This window comes from Scyliorhinus torazame, chromosome 14 (genome assembly GCF_047496885.1).
Source record: "Scyliorhinus torazame isolate Kashiwa2021f chromosome 14, sScyTor2.1, whole genome shotgun sequence".
Taxonomy (NCBI): domain Eukaryota; kingdom Metazoa; phylum Chordata; class Chondrichthyes; order Carcharhiniformes; family Scyliorhinidae; genus Scyliorhinus; species Scyliorhinus torazame.
The window spans coordinates 194536163-194558346 of record NC_092720.1 but is presented as its reverse complement, the minus strand read 5'-3'; the positions used below and the strand labels follow the sequence as shown (position 1 = coordinate 194558346).

The window sequence follows — 22184 nt, the reverse complement described above, 5'->3', positions numbered from 1 at the left end:
AGGCATGTGATACATCTTGAATTGGAAGCGTTGATAATGCATGCATTCATTCAACCATCAAGGAATTTGAAATTCTAAACAATTTTCTTGCATAAAGTACATTGCAAAAATGGAGGATACAAAATAGGCAATGAAAGCAATTTTGCAGACCTTAGTCGAGTGCATCGTCTCTATACCTGGGAATGTGTTCTGCATCAAATCGGATTGCAGATCTCTCTGATATATTCAGAAAAACATGTTTTTTTCGAAACATCAAATAAAAATTAAAGTGAGGGTTTTGCAAGCGTTCTGTGCTTGAATTTACTTTACACTTTCGGTATTTGTTTCCAGAGTTAAAGCAAGCCAATGAAGCTTTCAATGTTGCAGGTAAAATAATAATGTTGGACTAAAATCATGAAATTGTTTTCGAAAATAATGAAACAATGTGGAGCTATATTTCCTTCAAAATCTTAGAAATCCAGTTAATCTAATAATCGGGTTACTGGGCAATAGTAACTTAGTTTCTGTGGACACAGTAATGTGCACGAAGTTGCGGCAAATAATTCGGGAATCCTGCTTGAAAAAATAATATTATCGATTCGTGCAACCACTGATTCTCGGAAGCGTTCCCATATATTGCATGACAATTTTGTTTTCCCCAAGTCATTTCTCTATGCGTTGCTTGAAACAGTGCAAATCTGTACCATATGTGTGCACTGCTTCATTATTTAACAATAATAAATTAAATATTTAAATCTAGAGACAGAACTAAAGAAGAAGTCAGGTAAAGTGTTTCGTCACGCTATCTGATCTTCATAACAATTTTCCGCCAATTTGCAGTGTGTAACTTGAGTTGAAATAACTTAAATTGAAATTACAACCTTAATAAATCAAATTTCAATGACAATTTTTCAACAATTATTTCCAGATTTACTCGCCCATATTAAAGCAAATGGTGAGTAACCATGGCAAAATGCAGGTGAGAACAGAAGACAATTATCTACGTTGGCTGATTCACAAAATGTACATTCCGTGATTTTGACCTGCAATTGACTTAAATAAAAAAACAAGTGCGAGTATTTCTGTGATGACCAGAAGTACCAAGCAAAAACTTATGAATTATGCTAATTGAGCATTTATGGTAGAAAATGCTAGTTGCTAATTAGTTCACAACTTTATTTGAAACAACATACAAAAAATAAATCAATGTCTTATGAATATGAATGTCAGATGCACTAATAGACAAACATTTTTTCCTGTCATGTCCAAATTTTAAGGCCTACTGTTGTAAATGCTACGTTGTCAATCAGCAGACAGATGATTCATTGTAATTTGCTTTCTCTTTCAAGATATGTAACTCGTAAATTCGAATAATCCAATGAATAACGCATGGATGATTTTTGGCAATGCCCAAATTCACATTCACTAATAGTCCGTTCCTGGTGGCAGTTAGAATGATTCACACACTTTCCCCCTAATTCTGACACTTACTTCGTGTAATGTCCTCATAAATGCTGACAATAATTGAAATTCAATATTGAGTACGGGCTGTAACCTGTTCGGTATGGCAACCCGTGGCGGATTGGCACACCCGAACCTACTCGCCTGCCCGTTCTTCTGAAGTGCCTGTTTTGTTCGTGACCCCTGAGTCAGGTTGGATGAGAGTCAAGGAGAGAAGCACGGCGGCAACTCCGGGGTAAACGGAATGCGCTCCATTATTACGGCACGAGCAGCCATGAATCAGGGGGGTTCAAAGTTCACGGCGGGTTGCGATTACATTTTCCCGCCGACTAGCACCCACTTACCTGGACACTGTGTTTCAGGAGGCAGTTACACCTGTCAGAGTAAGTAGTTTAAATCCTGCTAGTGGCCAGGGACAGCAGGGTGTGACTGCAAATCAGACAGGTAAAGGGAACCAGCAGTCAGGAACTCATGAGCCTCAGCCCTTGACTCTGTCCAACAGGTATGAGGCACTTGCTCCCTGTGTGGATGGCGAACAGGGTTGCAGGAAGGATAAGTCAGCTGACCAAGGCACCATGGTTCAGCAGGCCATTCAAGGGGAGGGAGTAAATAGGCAAGTTGTAGTTGTAGGGGATTCTATTATCAGGGAGATAGATAGTATCCTTTGTGAGCAGGATAAAGAGTCCCGCATGGTATGTTGCCTGCCCGGTGCGAGGGTGCAGGACATCTCTGACCAGCTTGAAAGGATACTGGAGAGGGAGGGGGATAATCCAGTTGTTGTGGTCCTTGTTGGTACCAACAACATAGGCAAGTCTAGGAAAGAGGACCTGTTTAGAGGTTATAAAGAGCTAGGATTCAAATTAAAAAACAGGTCCTCAAGGGTCATAACCTCCGGATTACTGCCCGAGCCACGTGCAAATTGGCATAGGGAGGCAAGAATAAGGGAAGTTAACACGTGGCTGAAAGAGTGGTGTGGGAATGAGGGGTTCCTTTTCATGGGACACTGGCATCAGTTTTGGGACAGGGGGGGACCTATACCGTTGGGATGGTCTCAACCTGAACCGAGCTGGGACCAGTTTTCTGGCGAAAACAGTAAATAGGGAGGTCAATAGGACTTTAAACTCGAGATTGGGGGGGGGGGGGAGGGAAAGTCAGGGAGCCAAGAGGTGAAGTAATCAGTGGGAAGTGTAGCTGCTTAGGAATACAAAAAAGCACGAAAAGACAGAACTCAGGAGAGGCTACGATAGTCCCCATCCCACAAAATATGACACAGTGTATGGAAAGGCTCAGTAAACCAAGGTCCACCACACTAAGAAAACAAAAAGTGACAGTCAATAGAGAATTAAAGATGCTATATTTAAATGCGCGCAGTGTAAGGAACAGGGTAGATGAGCTTGTGGCCCAGATTGTGACTGGCAGGTATGATGTGGTAGGCATCACAGAGACATGGTTGCAGGGGGTTTAGGACTGGCATTTAAACATCCAGGAATTCACAACCTATCGAAAAGACAGAGAGGTGGGCAGAGGGGGTGGGGTTGCCTTGTTAATTAGGAATGAAATTAAATCAATAGCACTAAACGACATGGGGTCGGATGATGTGGAGTCTGTGTGGGTAGAGTTGAGGAACGACAAAGGCAAAAAAACCATAATGGGAGTTATGTACAGGCCTCTTAACAGTGGTCAGGACCAGGGGCACAAGATGCACCACGAAATAGAAAGTGCATGTCAGAAAGGCAAGGTCACAGTGATCATGGGGGACTTTAATATGCAGGTGGACTGGGTAAATAATACTGCCAGTGGACCCAAGGAAAGGGAATTCATTGAATGTTTACAGGAGGGCTTTTTGGAACAGCTTGTGATGGAGCCCACGAGGGGACAGGCCATTCTGGACTTAGTGTTATGTAATGAGCCAGACTTGATTAAAGATCTTAAAGTAAGGGAGCACTTAGGAGGCAGTGATCATAATATGGTCGAATTCAATCTCCAATTTGAAAGAAAGAAGGTCGAATCAGATGTAAAGGTTTTACAGTTAAATAAAGGTAACTACAGGGGCATGAGGGAGGAACTGACGAAAATCGACTGGGAGCAGAGCCTAGTGGGAAAGACAGTAGAACAGCAATGGCAGGAGTTTCTGGGAATAATTGAGGACACAGTATAGAGGTTCATCCCAAAGAAAAGAAAGGTTATCAGAGGGGGGATTAGGCAGCCATGGCTGACAAAGGAAGTTAGGGAATGCATCAAAGCAAAAGAGAAAGCCTATAATGTGGCAAAGAGTAGTGGGAAGTCAGAAGATTGGGAAGGCTACAAAACAAACAGAGGATAATAAAGAGAGAAATAAGGAAAGAGAGGATCAAGTATGAAGGTAGGCTCGCCAGTAACATTAGGAATGATAGTAAAAGTTTATTTAAATACATTAAAAACAAACGGGAGGCAAAAGTTGACATGAGGACGCTCCAAAATGACGCTGGTAATTTTGTGATGGGAGACAAGGAAATAGCCGAGGAACTGAATAAGTACTTTCCCTCAGTCGTCACAGTAGAAGACATGAGTAATATCCCAACAATTCCGGAGAGTCAGGGGACAGAGTTGAATATGGTAGCCATCACAAAGTAGAAATGCTAGAGAAACTAAGAGGTCTATGAATTGGTAAATCTCCGGGCCCAGATGGACTACATCCTAGAGTTCTAAAGGAGATAGCTGAAGAAATAGTGGAGGCGTTGGTGATGATGTTTCAAAAGTCACTGGAGTCAGGGAAAGTACCAGATGATTGGAAAATCGCTGTTGTAACCCCCCTGTTCAAGAAGGGAACAAGGAAAAAGATGGAAAATTATAGGCCAATTAGCCTAACCTCGGTTGTTGGCAAGATTCTAGAATCCATTGCTAAGGATGAGATTTCTAAATTCTTGGAAGTGCAGGGTCGGAATAGGACAAGTCAGCATGGATTTAGTAAGGGGAGGTCTTGCCTGACAAACCTGTTAGTGTTCTTTGAAGAGATAACAAATAGGTTAGACCAAGGAGAGCCAATGGATGTTATCTATCTTGACTTCCAAACGGCCTTTGATAAGGTGCCTCACGGGAGACTGCTGAGTAAAATAAGGGCCCATGGTATTCGAGGCAAGGTACTAACATGGATTGACGTCTGTCTATCAGGCAGAAGGCATAAAGTTGGGATAAATGGTTCTTTTTCGGAATGGCAACTGGTGACGAGTGGTGTCCCGCAGGGTTCAGTGTTGGGTCCACAGCTGTTCTCTTTATATATTAACGATCTAGATGACGGCACTGAGGGCATTCTGGCTAGGTTTGCCGAAGATACAAAGATAGGTGGAGGGGCAGGTAGTATGGAGGAGGTGGGGAGGCTGCAGAAAAATTTAGACAGTTTAGGAGAGTGGTCCAAGAAACGGCTGATGAAATTCAACGTGGGCATTTGCGAGGTCTTGCACTTTGGAAAAACGAATAGAGGCGTGGACTATTTTCTAAACGGTGACAAAATTCATAACGCTGAAGTGCAAAGGGACTTGGGAGTCCTAGTCCAGGATTCTCTAAAGGTAAACTTGCAGGTTGAGTCCGTAATTAAGAAAGCAAATGCAATGTTGTCATTCATCTCAAGAGGCTTGGAATATACAAGCAGGGATGTACTTCTGAAGCTTTATAAAGCATTAGTTAGGCACCATTTAGAATACTGTGAGCAATTTTGGACCGACACCTCAGGAAGGACATACTGGCACTGGAGCGGGTCCAGCGGAGATTCACACGGATGATCCCAGGAATGGTAGGCCTAACATACGATGAACGCCTGAGGATCCTGGGATTATATTCATTGGAGTTCAGGAGGTTGAGGGGAGATCTAATAGAAACATACAAGATAATGAATGGCTTAGATAGGGTGGATGTAGGGAAGTTGTTTCTATTAACAGGGGAGACTAGGACCAGGGGGCACAGCCTTAGAATAAAAGTGAGTCACTTTAGAACAGAGATGAGGAGAAATTTATTCAGCCAGAGAGTGGTGGGTCTGTGGAATTCATTGCCACAGAGGGCGATGGAGGCCGGGACGTTGAATGTCTTTCAGACAGAAGTTGATAAATTCTTGATTTCTCGAGGAATTAAGGGCTATGGAGAGAGAGCGGGTAAATGGAGTTGAAATCAGCCATGATTGAATGGTGGAGTGGACTCGATGGGCCGAATGGCCTTACTTCCACTCCTATGTCTTATGGTCTTATGGTAGCGGATTCCGTGACGGAGTGTGGTGGTTGGTGTTTGTGGTGGTGGTGGGGGTAATCCTCCTGACAAATGGTGGAAGATGTAGAATTCCACCCCCAGCAAATGGCGCCCGGCCCAGAAACAAGCATCATGCTGACTCGGGTATCAGGCCTCATATTGAAAGCGAGAAGTTTCGCATCTGACCCCAGTGAATGAGCTTTGGGTTTATAGATTAGGACATCAGAGGGAGGTGGGGGGGGGGGCGAGAAGGGGGGGATTCATTCACCAGAGCGGTATGGGCCGGTCTTTTGTACACGGAGCGTCTGTTGGTTCGGCAAGAAGATGAGTGAGGACAAGTATATCTTTGGGGGAGCGACGGTTACAAAAATCACGTGGATTCGAAAACGTGGATTATCTCGTTAAACATCTGGTTTGGGGGCTGAAACGCCAGTTGGAGGGGTGTCTAAAATCTGGGCAGGGAAACTGGACATTAGAGTTTTCAGACATCGACAAAATATCCGGCAGTACGGATGTTTCAGCCGTCAGCGGTATGTACATATCTGGCATTGAAGGGGGTTCATATATTGGGGTTGGATACTTGGAAATCGGGAGCTGGGGGCCGTAGTTTGAGTGGTTCATAGAAGTGACATGTTTTGGGGTTTGGTGGTCGCAGTAAGCTCTGTTCTCGCCATGGGTTCGTGGGAAGTTGAACATTTAGCAGGTTTGGAATTTTGAAGAGAGGGGATGGGGCGGCCGTGCGGGAGGAGGGTGTGGGATAACACATCAGCACTGTCGGAGATTCGGACATCGAGAGGTGGAGAGTTTTATATTGGGATGGTACTATTCCGGCAGCGGAGCTGAGGTGAGTGGGCCCTCGGTATTGGGTGATGTGGAATTCAGACGGAGAAGTTGGAGTTCATGATTGTAAGTAGCCAGAGGGGGGGGGGGGGGGGGGTGGGAGGGGGGAGGAACAAAGAACAAAAGAACAAATCAATATAGCACAGGTACAGACACTTCGGCCATGTGAGCCGGCGCCGGCCATGGTACCTGCCTAAACTAAAATCGTCTGCACGTACAGACTCCATATTCTTCCATTCCCATCCTATTCATATATTTGGCTAGATGCCCTTTAAATGCCGCTATTGTACCTGCTCCCATTACCTCCCCAGGCAGTGCATTCCATATATTTACCACCCTCTGTATAAAATACCTGCTGCGCACATCGTTTGGAAACTTTTCACCACTCACTTTAAACCTATTTCCCCTGTACTTAACTCTCCTAACCTTGGAAAGAGCATATGACTAGCCACTCTGTCCGCGCCATTCATAATCGTGTAGAACTCTATAAGATGTCAGTCCAGTGAGAACAGGCCAAGTTTTTTTTAACCTCTCTTCATATATAATGCCCTGCATACCAGACAACATCTTAGTAAACCGGTTCTGTGCCCTCTCCAAAGCATCCACATCCTTCTGGCAGTGTGGCGACCAGAATTGTACACAATATTCCAAATGAGGCCTATTAAGGTCCTGTAGAGCTGCAAAATGACTTCAAATTTTTATATTCAATGCCCCAACCGATGAAGGCCCAAATTCTGGAGGCCTTCTTAACCACTTTATCCACATGCGTTGCCACTTTCAGTGATCGAAATGCATGCACGAGCAGATCTCTCTGCCTGTCAGTACTCGCAAGAGTTCTACCATTTATTGTGTAATTCCTACATGCATTGGACCTTCCAAGGTGCATTTTCCTTCAGTTGTCTGAATTAAACTCTATCTGCCATTTCACTGCCCAAGACTCCGACCAGTTTATATCCTGCTGAATCCTCTGGCAATCCTCTTCATTATCCGGAACTCCACCAATTTCTGTGTCGTCTGCGAACTTACTAATCAAACCACGTTCTTCCCAAAATGTGATAAGCACCACAAACAACAAAGGCCCCTAACTAATCCGTGTGGAATGCCGCTAGTCACAGCTTTCCATTCAGAAAAGAGCACTTTTACTGCTTCCCTCTGTCTTCTGTGCCCAAGCCAGTTCTGCATCAAACTTGCCAGCGCTCCACTGATCCAATGTGACTTCACCTTTTGTACCAGTCTACCATAGGCACATTCTGAAATGCTTTACTGAAGTCCATGTATACAAGATGTGTTACCGTTCTCAATCGATCATCTTTGTCACTACCTCGAAAACCTCGATGAAATTAGTGCGGCACGGCCTCCCCTTGACAAAACCATGCTGCCTTTCACTAATAAGTACGGTTGTTTCCAAATGTGAGTAAATCCTATCTCGAAGAATATTTTCCAATAGTTTCCCTTCCACTGACGTAAGCCTCACTTCCTGGAATATCCCTGGGGCTGGTTTAGCACAGGGCTACGTCGCTGGCTTTTAAAGCAGACCAAGGCAGGCGAACTGCACGGTTGTGGCGACAAGGGGCTTTTCACAGTAACTTCATATGAAGCCTACTTGTGAAAATAAGCAATTTGCATTTCTTTTTTTTTTCATTTCATTGCTGTCAGGACCCCAGCAATTTCCTCCCATGCCTCCCTCAGTCTTCTGGGGTAGATCCTGTCAGGACCTGACTCAGAACATCCACACACACTACCCTTTACTCCTCATCCACCAAATAGTTTTCTTTGGTGAATACGGAACAAAATATTCACTTCGTATTTCTCCCATTTCCTCTGGTTCCATACATAGATTCCCTCCAATATCCTTGAATGGGGCAATCCTTTCGCTGGCTAGCCTCTTGCTCTTTACATAAAACGCTTTAGGATTTCCCTTAATCCTGTTTCCCAATGGCATTTCATGACCCCTTTTAGCCTTCCTAACACCTCCCTTAAGTTCCTTCCTACTTGCTTTATATTCTTCAAGGGCTTCATCTGTCCTAAGCCTTTTAAAGCTTACGGATGCTTTATTTTTCCTTGTGACAAGATTCATATTATTCCTAGTTATCCAGGGCTTCCTATCATTACCGTCCTTATCTTTCGTTATCACAGGCATATGCCGGTCCTGAATTCTAATCAACTGGCATTTGAAAGCGTCCCGCATGTCGGATGTTAATCTTCCCCCAAACAGACTCGCCCAGTGAACACTCTCTAGATCCAGCTGTTTTAATTACCCTTGCCCCAGTCTAACACCTTCACCTGAGGACCACTCTTGTCGTTTTCCATCAGCAGTTTAAAACGTACAGAATTATGATCACTGATCCCGAAATGATCACCCACTGAAACATCGATCACCTGGCCGGGCTGATTTCCCAGCACCAGGTCTAATATCGCTCATCTATCTCCCACTGGCTGTTACAAGGTCTGTAGTAAACCCCCAACATTGTGACAGCACACTTCGTATTCCTGAGTTCTACCCAGATTGCCTCGTTGCCTGAACCCTTAAAGGTGTCCTACCTCAGCGCAGCTGTAGTATTCATAATAATTCGTACAACGACCCCACCCCTTTTGCATCCCGCTCAATCCTGCCTGAATCATCTAAATCTTGGAATTTTTAATTGCCAATCCAGTCCCTCTTTCAATCAGGTTTCTGTAACAGCCAAAAACATCATAGTTACACGTACTAATCCAAGCTCGAAGTTCACCTGTCTTACCTGAAATCCTCCTCTCATTGAAACTAATGCACTTCAGCCCACCAGCCCCCCTGCGGTGACCAACCACTCCCTGCCTGCTCTTCTTCTTAATCTTACTGGCCTTTGTCTGTAGCTCTCCCTCAATTATTCCTCCCGCTCACCTATTGGTCTGGTTCCCATCCCCTGCCATACAGGGCAGTTGAATCTGTTTCTCTTCCTTCCACTGATCTTCTTACAAGATTTTGTTTCTGTCCCCACTTTACTACCCTCTGACTTACTGTATTGGTCACATCATGTTACTTTATTTCTGCTCAGAATTATGTAGTTATCCCCAGGGCAATGACAGCCAGTCAATTAAAGAAGGAAGCTATATTCTTAATTCAGAATAGTGCATCATGCGCGGTGTCTACTTAAATGTCGTATGTAATGTAGTGCATCTGCCAATGAACCATACATTATCAGGAAACCAAATTTAGACAGCAGACACTTTCTGAGATATTCGGGCAAAATTACGGAAACTTGCTCCTCGAGGTAGGCTTTAAGGTTGGTATTAGAGGAGTTTCCTCATTCTGAAAGACATGCGTCACTGTATTGTATGTAAGGCAGAGATATTTCGGATAGATTCAATGAGGAACCTGACAATTCGAAAGTTCCCAGAGCTTAACGATGTAAAGTGATATAGACTTCTGGGTCCTTGAATGTATTGAACCAAACTTTCGGACGACAGAATCAGTGTCAGAGGAATGCACAGCGGGGTTCAGGAATGTATCTCAGCCTATCAGAAGTTTGGAATTTGAACATAAGTACTTCCCCATTGCGCAGATGGAGATAAGCTTTGGACGCACACATACCATGAAGATTTCAAAGTGCAGATTTTAAAACTTTTCCTTTCAGAAACGAACCTGCATGAAATGGATGAGCGTGAGACATTCTCCATGGGGGTTTCCATGCATCTTTTCTTTCTGCGACACATTACCTCCACATGCACAGTAACGAATTATTTTTAAAAAAACCTAATGATCGTGTTCAGAGTGGGATGCTTTCTATAGTACCGTAATTATGAACTCAAAAGTGTCGATGCATTCCACTTTTATTTCCACTTTGGTACCACATTGGATTTAGTGCTGCCGAGGATAAACTACCTGCAGAAATGCCGTTAATAGAGGGAATTGCACGTTGATGCCTACATCTAAGAGCACATGACCAGATTTTAGCGAGTGTTAGTATCAAGCGCGGTATTCTTTTTGAAGCCTACATCGCCATTTGCATTGGTCATCCCGCGTTAATGTCCTACATTCAGCCACACCATGCCACAAACCGCCGTCATCCGACCACCACAATCGCGGAACATCCCTTGCCCTTCCCGCACCACACACACAAACACACACTCACACATAAACACAAGTACTCTATCTTTTATTTCTTCTGGCGCCAGACTTTATTGTTTCAAGTAAGTCCAAAAGGCAATATTTGCCTTTACTTTTCGCATAACATTGCAAAGAACAGGCAACGTGCTGTTTCACACGCTTTCTTGGTTAGAGTCATGGAGTCGTATAATCAAAAAGCTTTACAGCATGAACACAGGCCCTTCGACCCAACTTGCTCATGCCTCCCAGTTTTTAACCACTAAGCTAGTCTCAATTGCCGGCATTTGGCTCATATCGCTCTGTACTCATCTTTCCCATTTATCTGCTTAAATTATTTTTAGAACAGAAAATTGTAACTGCCTCTAATGCTGCCCCTGGGAGCTCCTTCCAGATAGTCACCACGCTAGTATGAAAATATTGCCCTTTGTACACGTTTCTATCTCTCCCACCCTCAACTTAAATCTGTGCAGACTAGTTTTATACTCCCTTACATTTGGGAAAAGATGTTGACCATCTACCTAACCTAAGCCCCTCAAACTTTTATAGACCTCTGTAAGGTCAGCCATAAGCCTCCTACTCTTCAGGAAAAAAACTCCCAGTCTATCCAGCCTCTCCTTTCCACCCAAACCATCAAATCCCGCTAGCAACTTAGTAAATATTTGCTGCTCTCTTTCTAGTTTAATAATATTATTTCTATACTAAGGTGACCAGAACTGTACACAGTATTCCAGGTGTGGACCTCCTAATGTGTTGTACAACTTCAGAAAGATATCCCAACTCCTGTATTCAATGTTCTGATCAGTGAAACGAAGCATGCTGAATGCCTTCTTCACCATCCTGTCCACCACTGCCTCCACGTTTCAGGAACTATGAACCTGTACTTCTACGTATCTTTGTTCTATAACTTTCCCCAACACCCTATCACTAACTGAGTAGGTACTGCACCGATACGAACTCCCAAAATACATCACCTCACATTCATATAAATTAAACTCCATCTACTATTTACAGGTCTACTAGCCCAATCGTGAAGTTCGCGTTGCAATCCCAGGAAACCTTCTTCATTGTCCACTAATCCACCAATCTTGGCATCATCTGGAAACATACTAACCATGTCTCCGAAACGTTCATCCAAATCATTAAAACAAATAACAAGTAACAGCAGACCCATCACTGATCTGTGCGGCATACCACTGGCCACAGCCCTCCAGTTTGAAGAGCAACCATCTACAGTCACCCTGTGTCTTCTGTCGTCAAGCCATTTTTGTATCCAATTGTCTACCTCACACTGGATCGTATGAGACTTAACCTTATGCAACAACTTATCACGAGGAACCTTATCAAAGGCCTTGCTAAAGTCAATGTACACAATGTCAACTGCACTGCCCTCATCTACCTTCTTGCTTACCCCTTGCAAGAACTTAAACAAATTCGTCAGACATGGCTATCCACTGCCAAAGCCATGCTGACTGTCCCTAATCAGTCCTCCCTCTCTAAATGCCTGTCGATGCTGTCTCAGAAGATCTTCGAACAACGTATCCACCACAGACGTTAGGCTCACCAGCGAGCAGTTCCAGGCTTTTCCCTGCGGCCCTTCTGAAACACAGGCACAACATTTGCTACCCTCCAATCTTCAGACCTCTCGCCTGTGGTTGTCAGTCATTCAAATATATCTGCCCGGTCCCACAGCCTCCTCTCTACCCTCCCAGAACGTCTTGGAATACATTTCTTCATGTCCCGGGGATTGATCTACCTTCATGTGCTTTCAGACTTGCAGCAGCCACTTCTCTGTAATATTTACACTATTTATTTATTCGTTCCCCCAGCTTCCATACCTTTCTCAATAGTAAATACCGATTATAAGTATTCATTTTGGATCCCACCCATCTCTTGTGGATCCACACATAGATTCCCTTGTCGCTCTTTTAGACGTCCTACTCTCTCCCTCGTAACCCGTCTACCCGCTATGTACTTGTAGAAGCTCTTTGGATTCTCCTTTGCCTTATCTGCTAAAATGAAATGATGGCCCCTTTTTGCCCTCCTGGCCTCTCTCTCAACTCTACTCCGATGTCCTCTATACAATCAACGGATCTACTTGATTCCAGTTGCCGAAGCATGTCAGATGCCTCCTTGTGTTTGACCGGGGCCGCAGTGTGACCAGTCATCTAGTGTACGCTAATTCTACCAGCCTTGCCCTTCACTCTAAAAGTAATGTGCTTACCCTGAATCCTGGGTTACTCACTTTTGAAATCCTCCCACTTACCAGCCGTCCCCTTGCGTGCCAAAGGACCCCCCGCCCCCCCCCCCCCCCAATCAAATTTTGAAAGTTCCAATCCAATACCATCTAGTTCCTCAACTAGATGTCAAGTGATGTACAGAATCGGGCACAAATCAATCTGGAATACTGTATATGAGGTTTCACCCAGTTTTCGATTGAGCTGTCAGGAATGCAACATTTTGTGACAGACATACGGCAGTCTTCAATTTCATTTCTCTGCCGTTTCGTGTTCATATTGACCAACGCTATCTGCAAAACATTGATACCACCTCGAAATGACAATTAGTAATCGTATCCGAACAAGCAGATTGATGTTCAAACTGTAATTGTTTTGCATATACCTAAAGTCGTTCTTTCCTTGGTCTGTAAGTTATGAACAGTTGCATATGAGCGCCGGGTTTTGCCTGCTCTTATTTCTGTGCCTTGGCACTATTTATTACCGAATGTTTCCTGCGTTCCTGAGCATTGCATCTAACAGTTAGCAATAATTTCAAGAAGTATCATTACTTTCCATTTCAATTTGTCGGAAAAAACAACATCAGGTCCGTCAATAAGAACTCATCGGGTATTCATTCTTTGTTTGGCTTTCTGAATATTTTTTCATTTGTTTGTTCTATCTATGTTACTTCTTGTGTTCAGCTTTGGTTTTCTCTGATGTAATTTACATGCAATACCTTAGTAACATTTTTTCAGGGCGCTTTGAGTTTTGGGTTAGTCTTTCTTTCCAAAAGATAACCACTGTCACATCCCTAAGTAATTGTCAGTTTTTGTCAGATATCAGTAAACTTATGTCTACTGAAAAAATATTTCTATTCCTTTTCAGAAATAGAAACCGTGAAAAAAGGTCTTGATGAAAGGGGTTAGCGGAATTTTAAATGACCCAATGCAACATGCAGTTATGATGCTTGAATTATTTTTGCCCCAAAACAATTCTTTTGCACATTTAGGTTGGTGGTGAAAATAAAATTCTATGTGCTACATCATCAATTTGCTTGTGCAAATTTGAGACTGAAAGTTATAACTTGTAACTTCCAGAAAATGTTTTTCATTTAGGTATCAGTAAAAGAAACACATAGATAACCTACAGTTGAAATGCATTTCAGAATTTTCTCGCTTATTTAATCGGCAGTTGCTTGTTGAACAATATATTTCGCTATTTGTCTCATCCACACATTTTTCAGTTTAAAGCAATTCATCTAATGAAGCAGTGAGGGAAAACATCGTAGTTTAACACCTGCTCTACTGATGCTGTTCTTTTGTTGTTTCAGCGAAACACGCGGTGGAACAAACCTTAGGTAAACATAAACGTCTGTCAGAGCTTTGCATCTCTAGTACTGGAATGAAAAACGAGCATTTTGTACCGGCACCACATCGAAACAAAATATTGACTGTATAGGACGGCAGGGAAACTGTGGCCACCATATGACGGGAATAATACATTATACTGCAAACGCTCGATAAGCACAGTAAGGAGGTCAATCAAACTTAAATAATCCACTGAAGTATTCTCCAATTAATTTCAATGGACTTGCGACTAAATAGTTTCTCTTACACCACTTAGCATCTTTGGATACATACTTGATAGTCAGGGCACATTGTTAATTTCTAAGAACGGGTTGATTTCCTTTACCTTCAGGTCCAGAAAACGTAACTTGAGTCGCGCACCTACATTGCAGGGCTAGATTTCCATTTTGCTTCCAATGGATTTCGGCGATTTTTAAAACACTTACCAGCCACACTTTTACACTGCCGGTAGATCGGAGCGCAGATCATTATCATCACGTTTAGATACCTGACAGGAGATGACTTTCATGCGTCGGTATTGACTCGATGGTCCGAATGGCCTCTTCTGCACTGTAGTATTCTGTGATTCTGTGAAAGAGTTTGGCATGTTTCTGAACGGAGTGTTTGTTTCATAGATTTTATACAATTCACAGTGCAGAAGGAGGCCATTCGGCCCATCGAGCCCGCACCGGATCTTGGAAATAGCACCCCGCCCAAGCCCATACCTCCACCCATCCCCAAAGCCCAGTAACCCCACCTAATAGTAAGGGCAATTTGGGCACTAAGGGCAATTTAGCATGGCTAATCCATCTAACCTGCACATATTTGAACTGTGGGAGGAAACCGGAGCACGCGCAGGAAACCCACACACACACACGGCGAGAACGTGCAGACTCCGCACAGACAGTGACCCAAGCCGGGAATCGAACCTGGGACCCTGGAGCTGTGAAGCATTTGTGCTAACCACTATGCTCCGTGCTGCCCGTGTTGACTTAGAGCATATTAATTGTTTTGGATTAAATACATTTTTGTGAAACAAAATCAAGCTCATTTTGGATTTCGTTTCATAGAATCCTTGCAGTGGATAAGGAGGCCATTCGGTCACTGAAGTCTGCATTGACCAACGGAAAGAACATCATAACGAAACTAATTTTTCCGCTCTATCTGGCTCCACAATCAACGCGCGAACGCCTCGACAACAAGGATACCAATGTAAGATGTTGTTCATAGACAACAGATCCGCCTTCAACCCCATATTCCCGACAAGATTGCTAACCAAACTCCGCAATCTTGGACTTGACCCCTCCCTGTTCAGCTGGATCCTTTACTTCCTGACCAACAGACCGCAATCTGTCAGGATAGGTGACAACACATCCTCCATAGGAGTCCTCAACACCGGGGCCCCGCAAGGATGTCTGCTCTGCCCTCCACTGTACTCCCAATACGCACATGACTGTGTGGCAAGATTTAACTCCAACTCAATCTATAAGTTTGCAGATGATAAGACTGTGGTGGGCAGTATCTCAAACAACGACGAATCACACTACATAACAGAGATAAATGACTTGGCTGGATGGTGTACCGAAAACAACCACTCTCTAAATGTCGGAAAGACCAAGGAACTGATCATCGACTCAGGAAGCGTAGCACGACACACACTCCCGCCTGAATCAATGGCTCCGAAATGGAGATGTCGATAGCTTGAAGTTCCTGGAAGTCACCATCACCAACAGTCTGTCCTGGTCCACACCTTGCTGCAACACTAAAGAAAACGCATCAACGTCTTTACTTCCCACAGAAGTTAAAGAGATTCGGCATGCCTGCATCGACTCTCACAAACTTCTACAGATGTGCGACAGAGAGCATCCTCTCCAGCTGCATCACCGCTTGGGATGGCACAGCATGCTCCAAGGTGTCAAGAAGCTGCAGAGCGTGGTGAACTCAACCCAACGCATTACACAAGCTTGCCTCCCTCACATTTATTCTGTATACACCTCCCGCTGCCTCGGGAAGGCAGGCAACATTTTCAGAAGCCCCTAACACACAGGCATTGCCTGCTTCCAGACCCTTTCATCAGACAAAAGTCTAAAGATCCGCAAATTCAGACATATGGACAGCTTGTTCACCACAGCTACAAGACTATTCGACGATACCCCCTCGGACTGATCTGTTCGCTGGAAGAACACTATTCATGACGCCCAATGCTACTCTTGTCATGTATTTTCTTTGTTTGGCCCCTTGTTCCCTGCTGTAACCAATCACTGTGCGTCGATGTACCAGTTGTCAATGTATTTTGTTCATTATTCCTTTTGTATACTATGTACGTCCTGTACATAGTATACATAGTATCTGGCTGCAGAAAAATACCTTTGACTATACTTCGGTATGGGTGACAATCAATCAAATAAAATTAAATGAAATCGAATCAAATATCTGTGTAACCCCAGAACCCCAACTAACGTTTGACCAGGAAGGGCAATTTAGCATATCCAATCAACCTAATATGCACACCTATGGATTGTTTCTGTTGTATATCTATCTGCTTGCGTGAACTACACAACTGCCTGCAGTTACAGTGTAGCGACAATATCGTATTATCTTGATATTACAAGTGTGGAGGAAAGGATTTTACCCAGGATTTCCAGCCGTTCCACACGTAATGCTTTGTGCCTCTGCAATGCATTTTCTCCTGTTCATTGTTCGAAGATCGGACATTAACCTTTGTTGAGTATTTTCAGTTTTTCTGCATTTTCCGGTGTGGTAGCTATTCTTTATTACATATTTACACTCATCGATCTTTGTCTTCCAGCGGAAGAGATCAAGAAAGCAGAAGAAGGTGAAATATTTGAACAAACATGTAACATGATTGTTTACACAAATCTATTTTGCCGCTGGAATCTTGTCCGTATTGAACAAGGCAAAAAGCAGATTATTTCAGTTGCTCCTGAATTTTTTTGTTGGGCGACAATATTTGAATGAATAAAAATATTTTTCAATAAGTAAATTATGATTCAGATTGAAGCTGTTTCCTGCGCCGCAATCTGGGTGAGATCCTTAAGCTTGGCGCAATTATTTTCAGGTGAGAAGTGTGTAAATTAGTAAATCACTGGCCGTAATTCATTGGAAAGTTTCTTATCAAATCCAACTTTTGGCCAGTTATCAAGTTTGCTGGACACTCCAAACTGAATTTTCATTATGTTGTCAAAAATATTTTTCTGATCCGGACACATATTTCAACTGTGACCTGAAGGCCCCATTGTTTTTCCTCCTTGTTCAAAGAAATAAAAAAACTGAATGAAAGTCTCGTGGATAAAGGTGAGAGTAAGAATCGAAAATTATTTGCTGTAGGACTGCGGCGCTGAGGACCTGGGTTCGAATCCCCGACCCGGGTCACTGGCCGTGTGGAGTTTGCACATTCTCCACATGTCTGCGTGGGTTTCACCCCCACAACTCAAAGATGTGCTGGATAGGTGGATTGTCCACGCTAAATTGCCCCTTAATTGGCAAATGAGAATAATTGGATACTCTAAATATATTAAACAAAAGAAAAAAAAAGAAAATGATTTGCTGTAGCAAGGAGCAAGGACTGACCGCAGACCTTTCGCGAATGGAAAGCTCATTCTGGCAGCGAATGAATCCTGACATCCATGGATGCACCGGCGAAATATTGCAGCCTCTATTTTGTTTGTCCGATGAATGGAATCCAGTGCACGCCAATATTTGTGAAATAAACTCTCGGGAAAATATGAGCGTGATACAGATGTGGCAAAATTGCCCTCGTGTGTCGAATATGTGCAGTTGTTGATAGATTATCCAAGACGTCTATATGGCGCAAGGTAGAATATTGAAAACGTTATTCAGTTATAGATGCACGACGCACATCATAGGTTACGATTTGGAAGCAGAATGCAACGTCTTTGACAGAGATGTTCGAGATAAACACATAGCTAATAACGACACCAAATACGTGCAGTCCCAGGCACCAGCACAACAATAAGAACCCAAAAATACGAACAGAAGGAGGCCATCCGGCCACCAAGCCGTTTTTAATGGAAAACGATCACCACTGATATGGTTATGATTGTACCATCATCCCCCGTTCCTCTCAACCCCAAAATAGCTCAATGCTTTTTCTTTAAAAAAAAACAAATTTAGACTCCCCAATTCATTTTTTCCAATGAAGGGGCAATTTAGCGTGGCTAATCCACTTAGCCTGCACATCTTTGGGTTGTGGGGGTGAGACCCACGCAAACACAGGAAGAATGTGCAAACTCCACATGGACAGTGACCCAGAGCCGGCATCGAAGCTGGGACCTCAGCGCCGTGAGGCAGCAGGGCTAATCCAGGGCGCCAACGTGCTGCCCTGGGCAATGATTTCTCAATCAAAAATATGCATAACACAGCCACGATTTCATTACATAATGATGTTCTCGTTGCACATTTGATAGAAAGTTCCAAATACCAAAATAAAAACACAGAACGAGGAGAATGCACCGCCTTAAACCCCCCCCCCCCCCCCCCCAGTTCTCTGTCTCACCACCCAATGGAAGGAACGTGATCACTGTCAGTTGCTGTCAAATCCATTTTGAATGTTATATTTGTCATGAGCGAAAAATCACTTTACGGAACACCAATATATATGAGCCCGAACCGCGCTAACTTGCCTCCTAAGAAAATAGTCCATGCCAAATATTAACCGAGTAAATCTGCTCTGCACTGTTTCAAATATAAGCATTTCCCTTATTCCTTATGTTGACAAATATTGTACAGGATGCTCGCAACTGTGAGCTGTGTGTATCGAGAAGCACGATTTTTCAACTTTATGGACCATGCCACTTGCAATGCATGCTGCGATTTCGTTTAGCTTTCAAATTCCTTGCTTTATTTGCATGCTTATCTTTACTGACCCATGCACTTGAAAACTGAGTTACTTCAATTTGCATCTCATTGCAGTGGTTGCATTTTAATATCATTCTGCTGTTAATTTATCCCATGCGAAATGAACAATCTGATATTTTCAAACGCCATAATCCTCGTGCGATCATTTTCTCTACTCGGGGAACCGATCGTAGTGTTTGCAGATATTTATCCTCATCACAAGTTGCATTTGTACATCCTGAAGTACGTTTTTTATTGCTTACTAATTTGCTTCATACTCCATTTCATCCAGTGTTATTACTACATTGTCAATGATTATGTATTGGTTTTCTGAAAGTGTTCCATTGATTTGGCAAATAAGTAACGTGCACAGTATTATGACGCATTTATTTTACTTTCGTGGCACTTTGAACTTCCTCAACTAGCCATTGATATTGAATATATCTGGCAGTAGATTTCTCCATCAGTGGATTATATCCTTGTTGAGACTTATGAAATCATATTAACTATCGATACTTCAAAGAACAAAGAACAAAGAACAAAGAAATGTACAGCACAGGAACAGGCCCTTCGGCCCTCCAAGCCCGTGCCGACCATACTCCCCGACTAAACTACAATCTTCTCCACTTCCTGGGTCCGTATCCTTCTATTCCCATCCTATTCATATATTTGTCAAGATGCGCCTTAAATGTCCCTATCGTCCCTGCTTCCACTACCTCCTCCGGTAGCGAGTTACAGGTACCGACTCCCTCAACGTAAAAAACTTGCCTCGTACATCTACTCTAAACCTTGCCCCTCTCACCTTAAACCTATGCCCCCTAGTAATTGACCCTTCTACCCTGGGGAAAAGCCTCTGACTATCCACTCTGTCTATGCCCCTCATAATTTTGTATACCTCTATCAGGTCTCCCCTCAACCTCCTTCCTTCCAGTGAGAACAAACTGAGTTTATTCAACCGCTCCTCATAGCTTATGCCCTCCATACCAGGCAACATTCTGGTAAATCTCTTCTGCACCCTCTCTAAAGCCTCCACATCCTTCTGGTAGTGTGGCGACCAGAATTGAACACTATACTCCAAGTGTGGCCTAACTAAGGTTCTATACAGCTGCAACATGACTTGCCAATTCTTATACTCAATGCCCCGGCCAATGAAGGCAAGCATGCCGTATGCCTTCTTGACTACCTTCTCCACCTGTGTTGCCCCTTTCAATGACCTGTGGACCTGTACTCCTAGATCTCTTTGACTTTCAATACTCTTGAGGGTTCTACCATTCACTGTATATTCCCTACCTGCATTAGACCTTCCAAAATGCATTACCTCACATTTTCCGGATTAAACTCCATCTGCCATCTCTCCGCCCAAGTCTCCAGACAATCTAAATCCTGCTGTATCCTCAGACAGTCCTCATCGCTATCCGCAATTCCACCAACCTTTGTGTCGTCTGCAAACTTACTAATCAGACCAGTTACATTTTCCTCCAAATCATATATATATACTACAAAGAGCAAAGGTCCCAGCACTGATCCCTGCGGAACACCACTGGTCACAGCCCTCCAATTAGAAAAGCATCCCTCCATTGCTACCCTCTGCCGTCTATGGCCTAGCCAGTTCTGTATCCACCTTGCCAGTTCACCCCTGATCCCGTGTGACTTCACCTTTTGTACTAGTCTACCATGAGGGACCTTGTCAAAGTCCTTACTGAAGTCCATATAGACAACATCTACTGCCCTACCTGCATCAATCATCTTAGTGACCTCCTCGAAAAACTCTATCAAGTTAGTGAGACACGACCTCCCCTTCACAAAACCGTGCTGCCTCTCACTAATACGTCCATTTGCTTCCAAATCGGAGTAGATCCTGTCTCTAAGAATTCTCTCCAGTAATTTCCCTACCACTGACGTAAGGCTCACCGGCCTGTAGTTCCCGGGATTATCCTTGCTACCCTTCTTAAACAGAGGAACAACATTGGCTATTCTCCAGTCCTCCGGGACATCCCCTGAAGACAGCGAGGATCCAAAGATTTCTGTCAAGGCCTCAGCAATTTCCTCTCCAGCCTCCTTCAGTATTCTGGGGTAGATCCCATCAGGCCCTGGGGACTTATCTACCTTAATATTTTTTAAGACACCCAACACCTCGTCTTTTTGGATCACAATGTGACCCAGGCTATCTACACCCCCTTCTCCAGACTCAACATCTACCAATTCCTTCTCTTTGGTGAATACTGATGCAAAGTATTCATTCAGTACCTCGCCCATTTCCTCTGGCTCCACACATAGATTCCCTTGCCTATCCTTCAGTGGGCCAACCCTTTCCCTGGCTACCCTCTTGCTTTTTATGTACGTGTAAAAAGCCTTGGGATTTTCCTTAACCCTATTTGCTAATGACTTTTCGTGACCCCCTTCTAGCCCTCCTGACTCCTTGCTTAAGTTCCTTCCTGCTTTCCTTATATGCCACACAGCCTTCGTCTGTTCCCAGCCTTTTAGCCCTGACAAATGCCTCCTTTTTCTTTTTGACGAGGCATACAATATCACTCGTCATCCAAGGTTCCCGAAAATTGCCGTATTTATCTTTCTTCCTCACAGGAACATGCCGGTCCTGTATTCCTTTCAACTGACACTTTAAAGCCTCCCACATGTCAGATGTTGATTTGCCCTCAAACATCCGCCCCCAATCTATGTTCTTCAGTTCCCGCCTAATATTGTTATAATTAGCCTTCCCCCAATTTAGCACATTCATCCTCGGACCACTCTTATCCTTGTCCACCAGTACTTTAAAACTTACTGAATTGTGGTCACTGTTACCGAAATGCTCCCCTACTGAAACATCTACCACCTGGCCGGGCTCATTCCCCAATACCAGGTCCAGTACCGCCCCTTCCCTAGTTGGACTGCTTACATATTGTTTTAAGAAGCCCTCCTGGATGCTCCTTACAAACTCCGCCCCGTCTAAACCCCTGGCACTAAGTGAGTCCCAGTCAATATTGGGGAAGTTGAAGTCTCCCATCACCACAACCCTGTTGTTTTTACTCTTTTCCAAAATCTGTCTACCTATCTGCTCCTCTATCTCCCGCTGGCTGTTGGGAGGCCTGTAGTATACCCCCAACATTGTGACTGCACCCTTCTTATTCCTGATCTCTACCCATATAGCCTCACTGTCCTCTCGCA

At 43.7% G+C, this 22184-nt stretch overlaps 1 protein-coding gene across 1 annotated transcript in view; it reads left to right on the top strand.

Moving 5' to 3' along the window:
• LOC140390318 (uncharacterized) overlaps positions 1–22184 on the top strand; it is a 408192-nt gene that overhangs the window by 224985 nt on the left and 161023 nt on the right. Inside the window, exons 40-46 of the mRNA XM_072475373.1 lie at positions 331–366; positions 740–763; positions 908–934; positions 13681–13716; positions 14126–14152; positions 16951–16977; positions 17421–17456. Coding sequence (XP_072331474.1) covers positions 331–366; positions 740–763; positions 908–934; positions 13681–13716; positions 14126–14152; positions 16951–16977; positions 17421–17456 — 213 coding nt within the window. The remainder of the gene's footprint in view (positions 1–330; positions 367–739; positions 764–907; positions 935–13680; positions 13717–14125; positions 14153–16950; positions 16978–17420; positions 17457–22184) is intronic.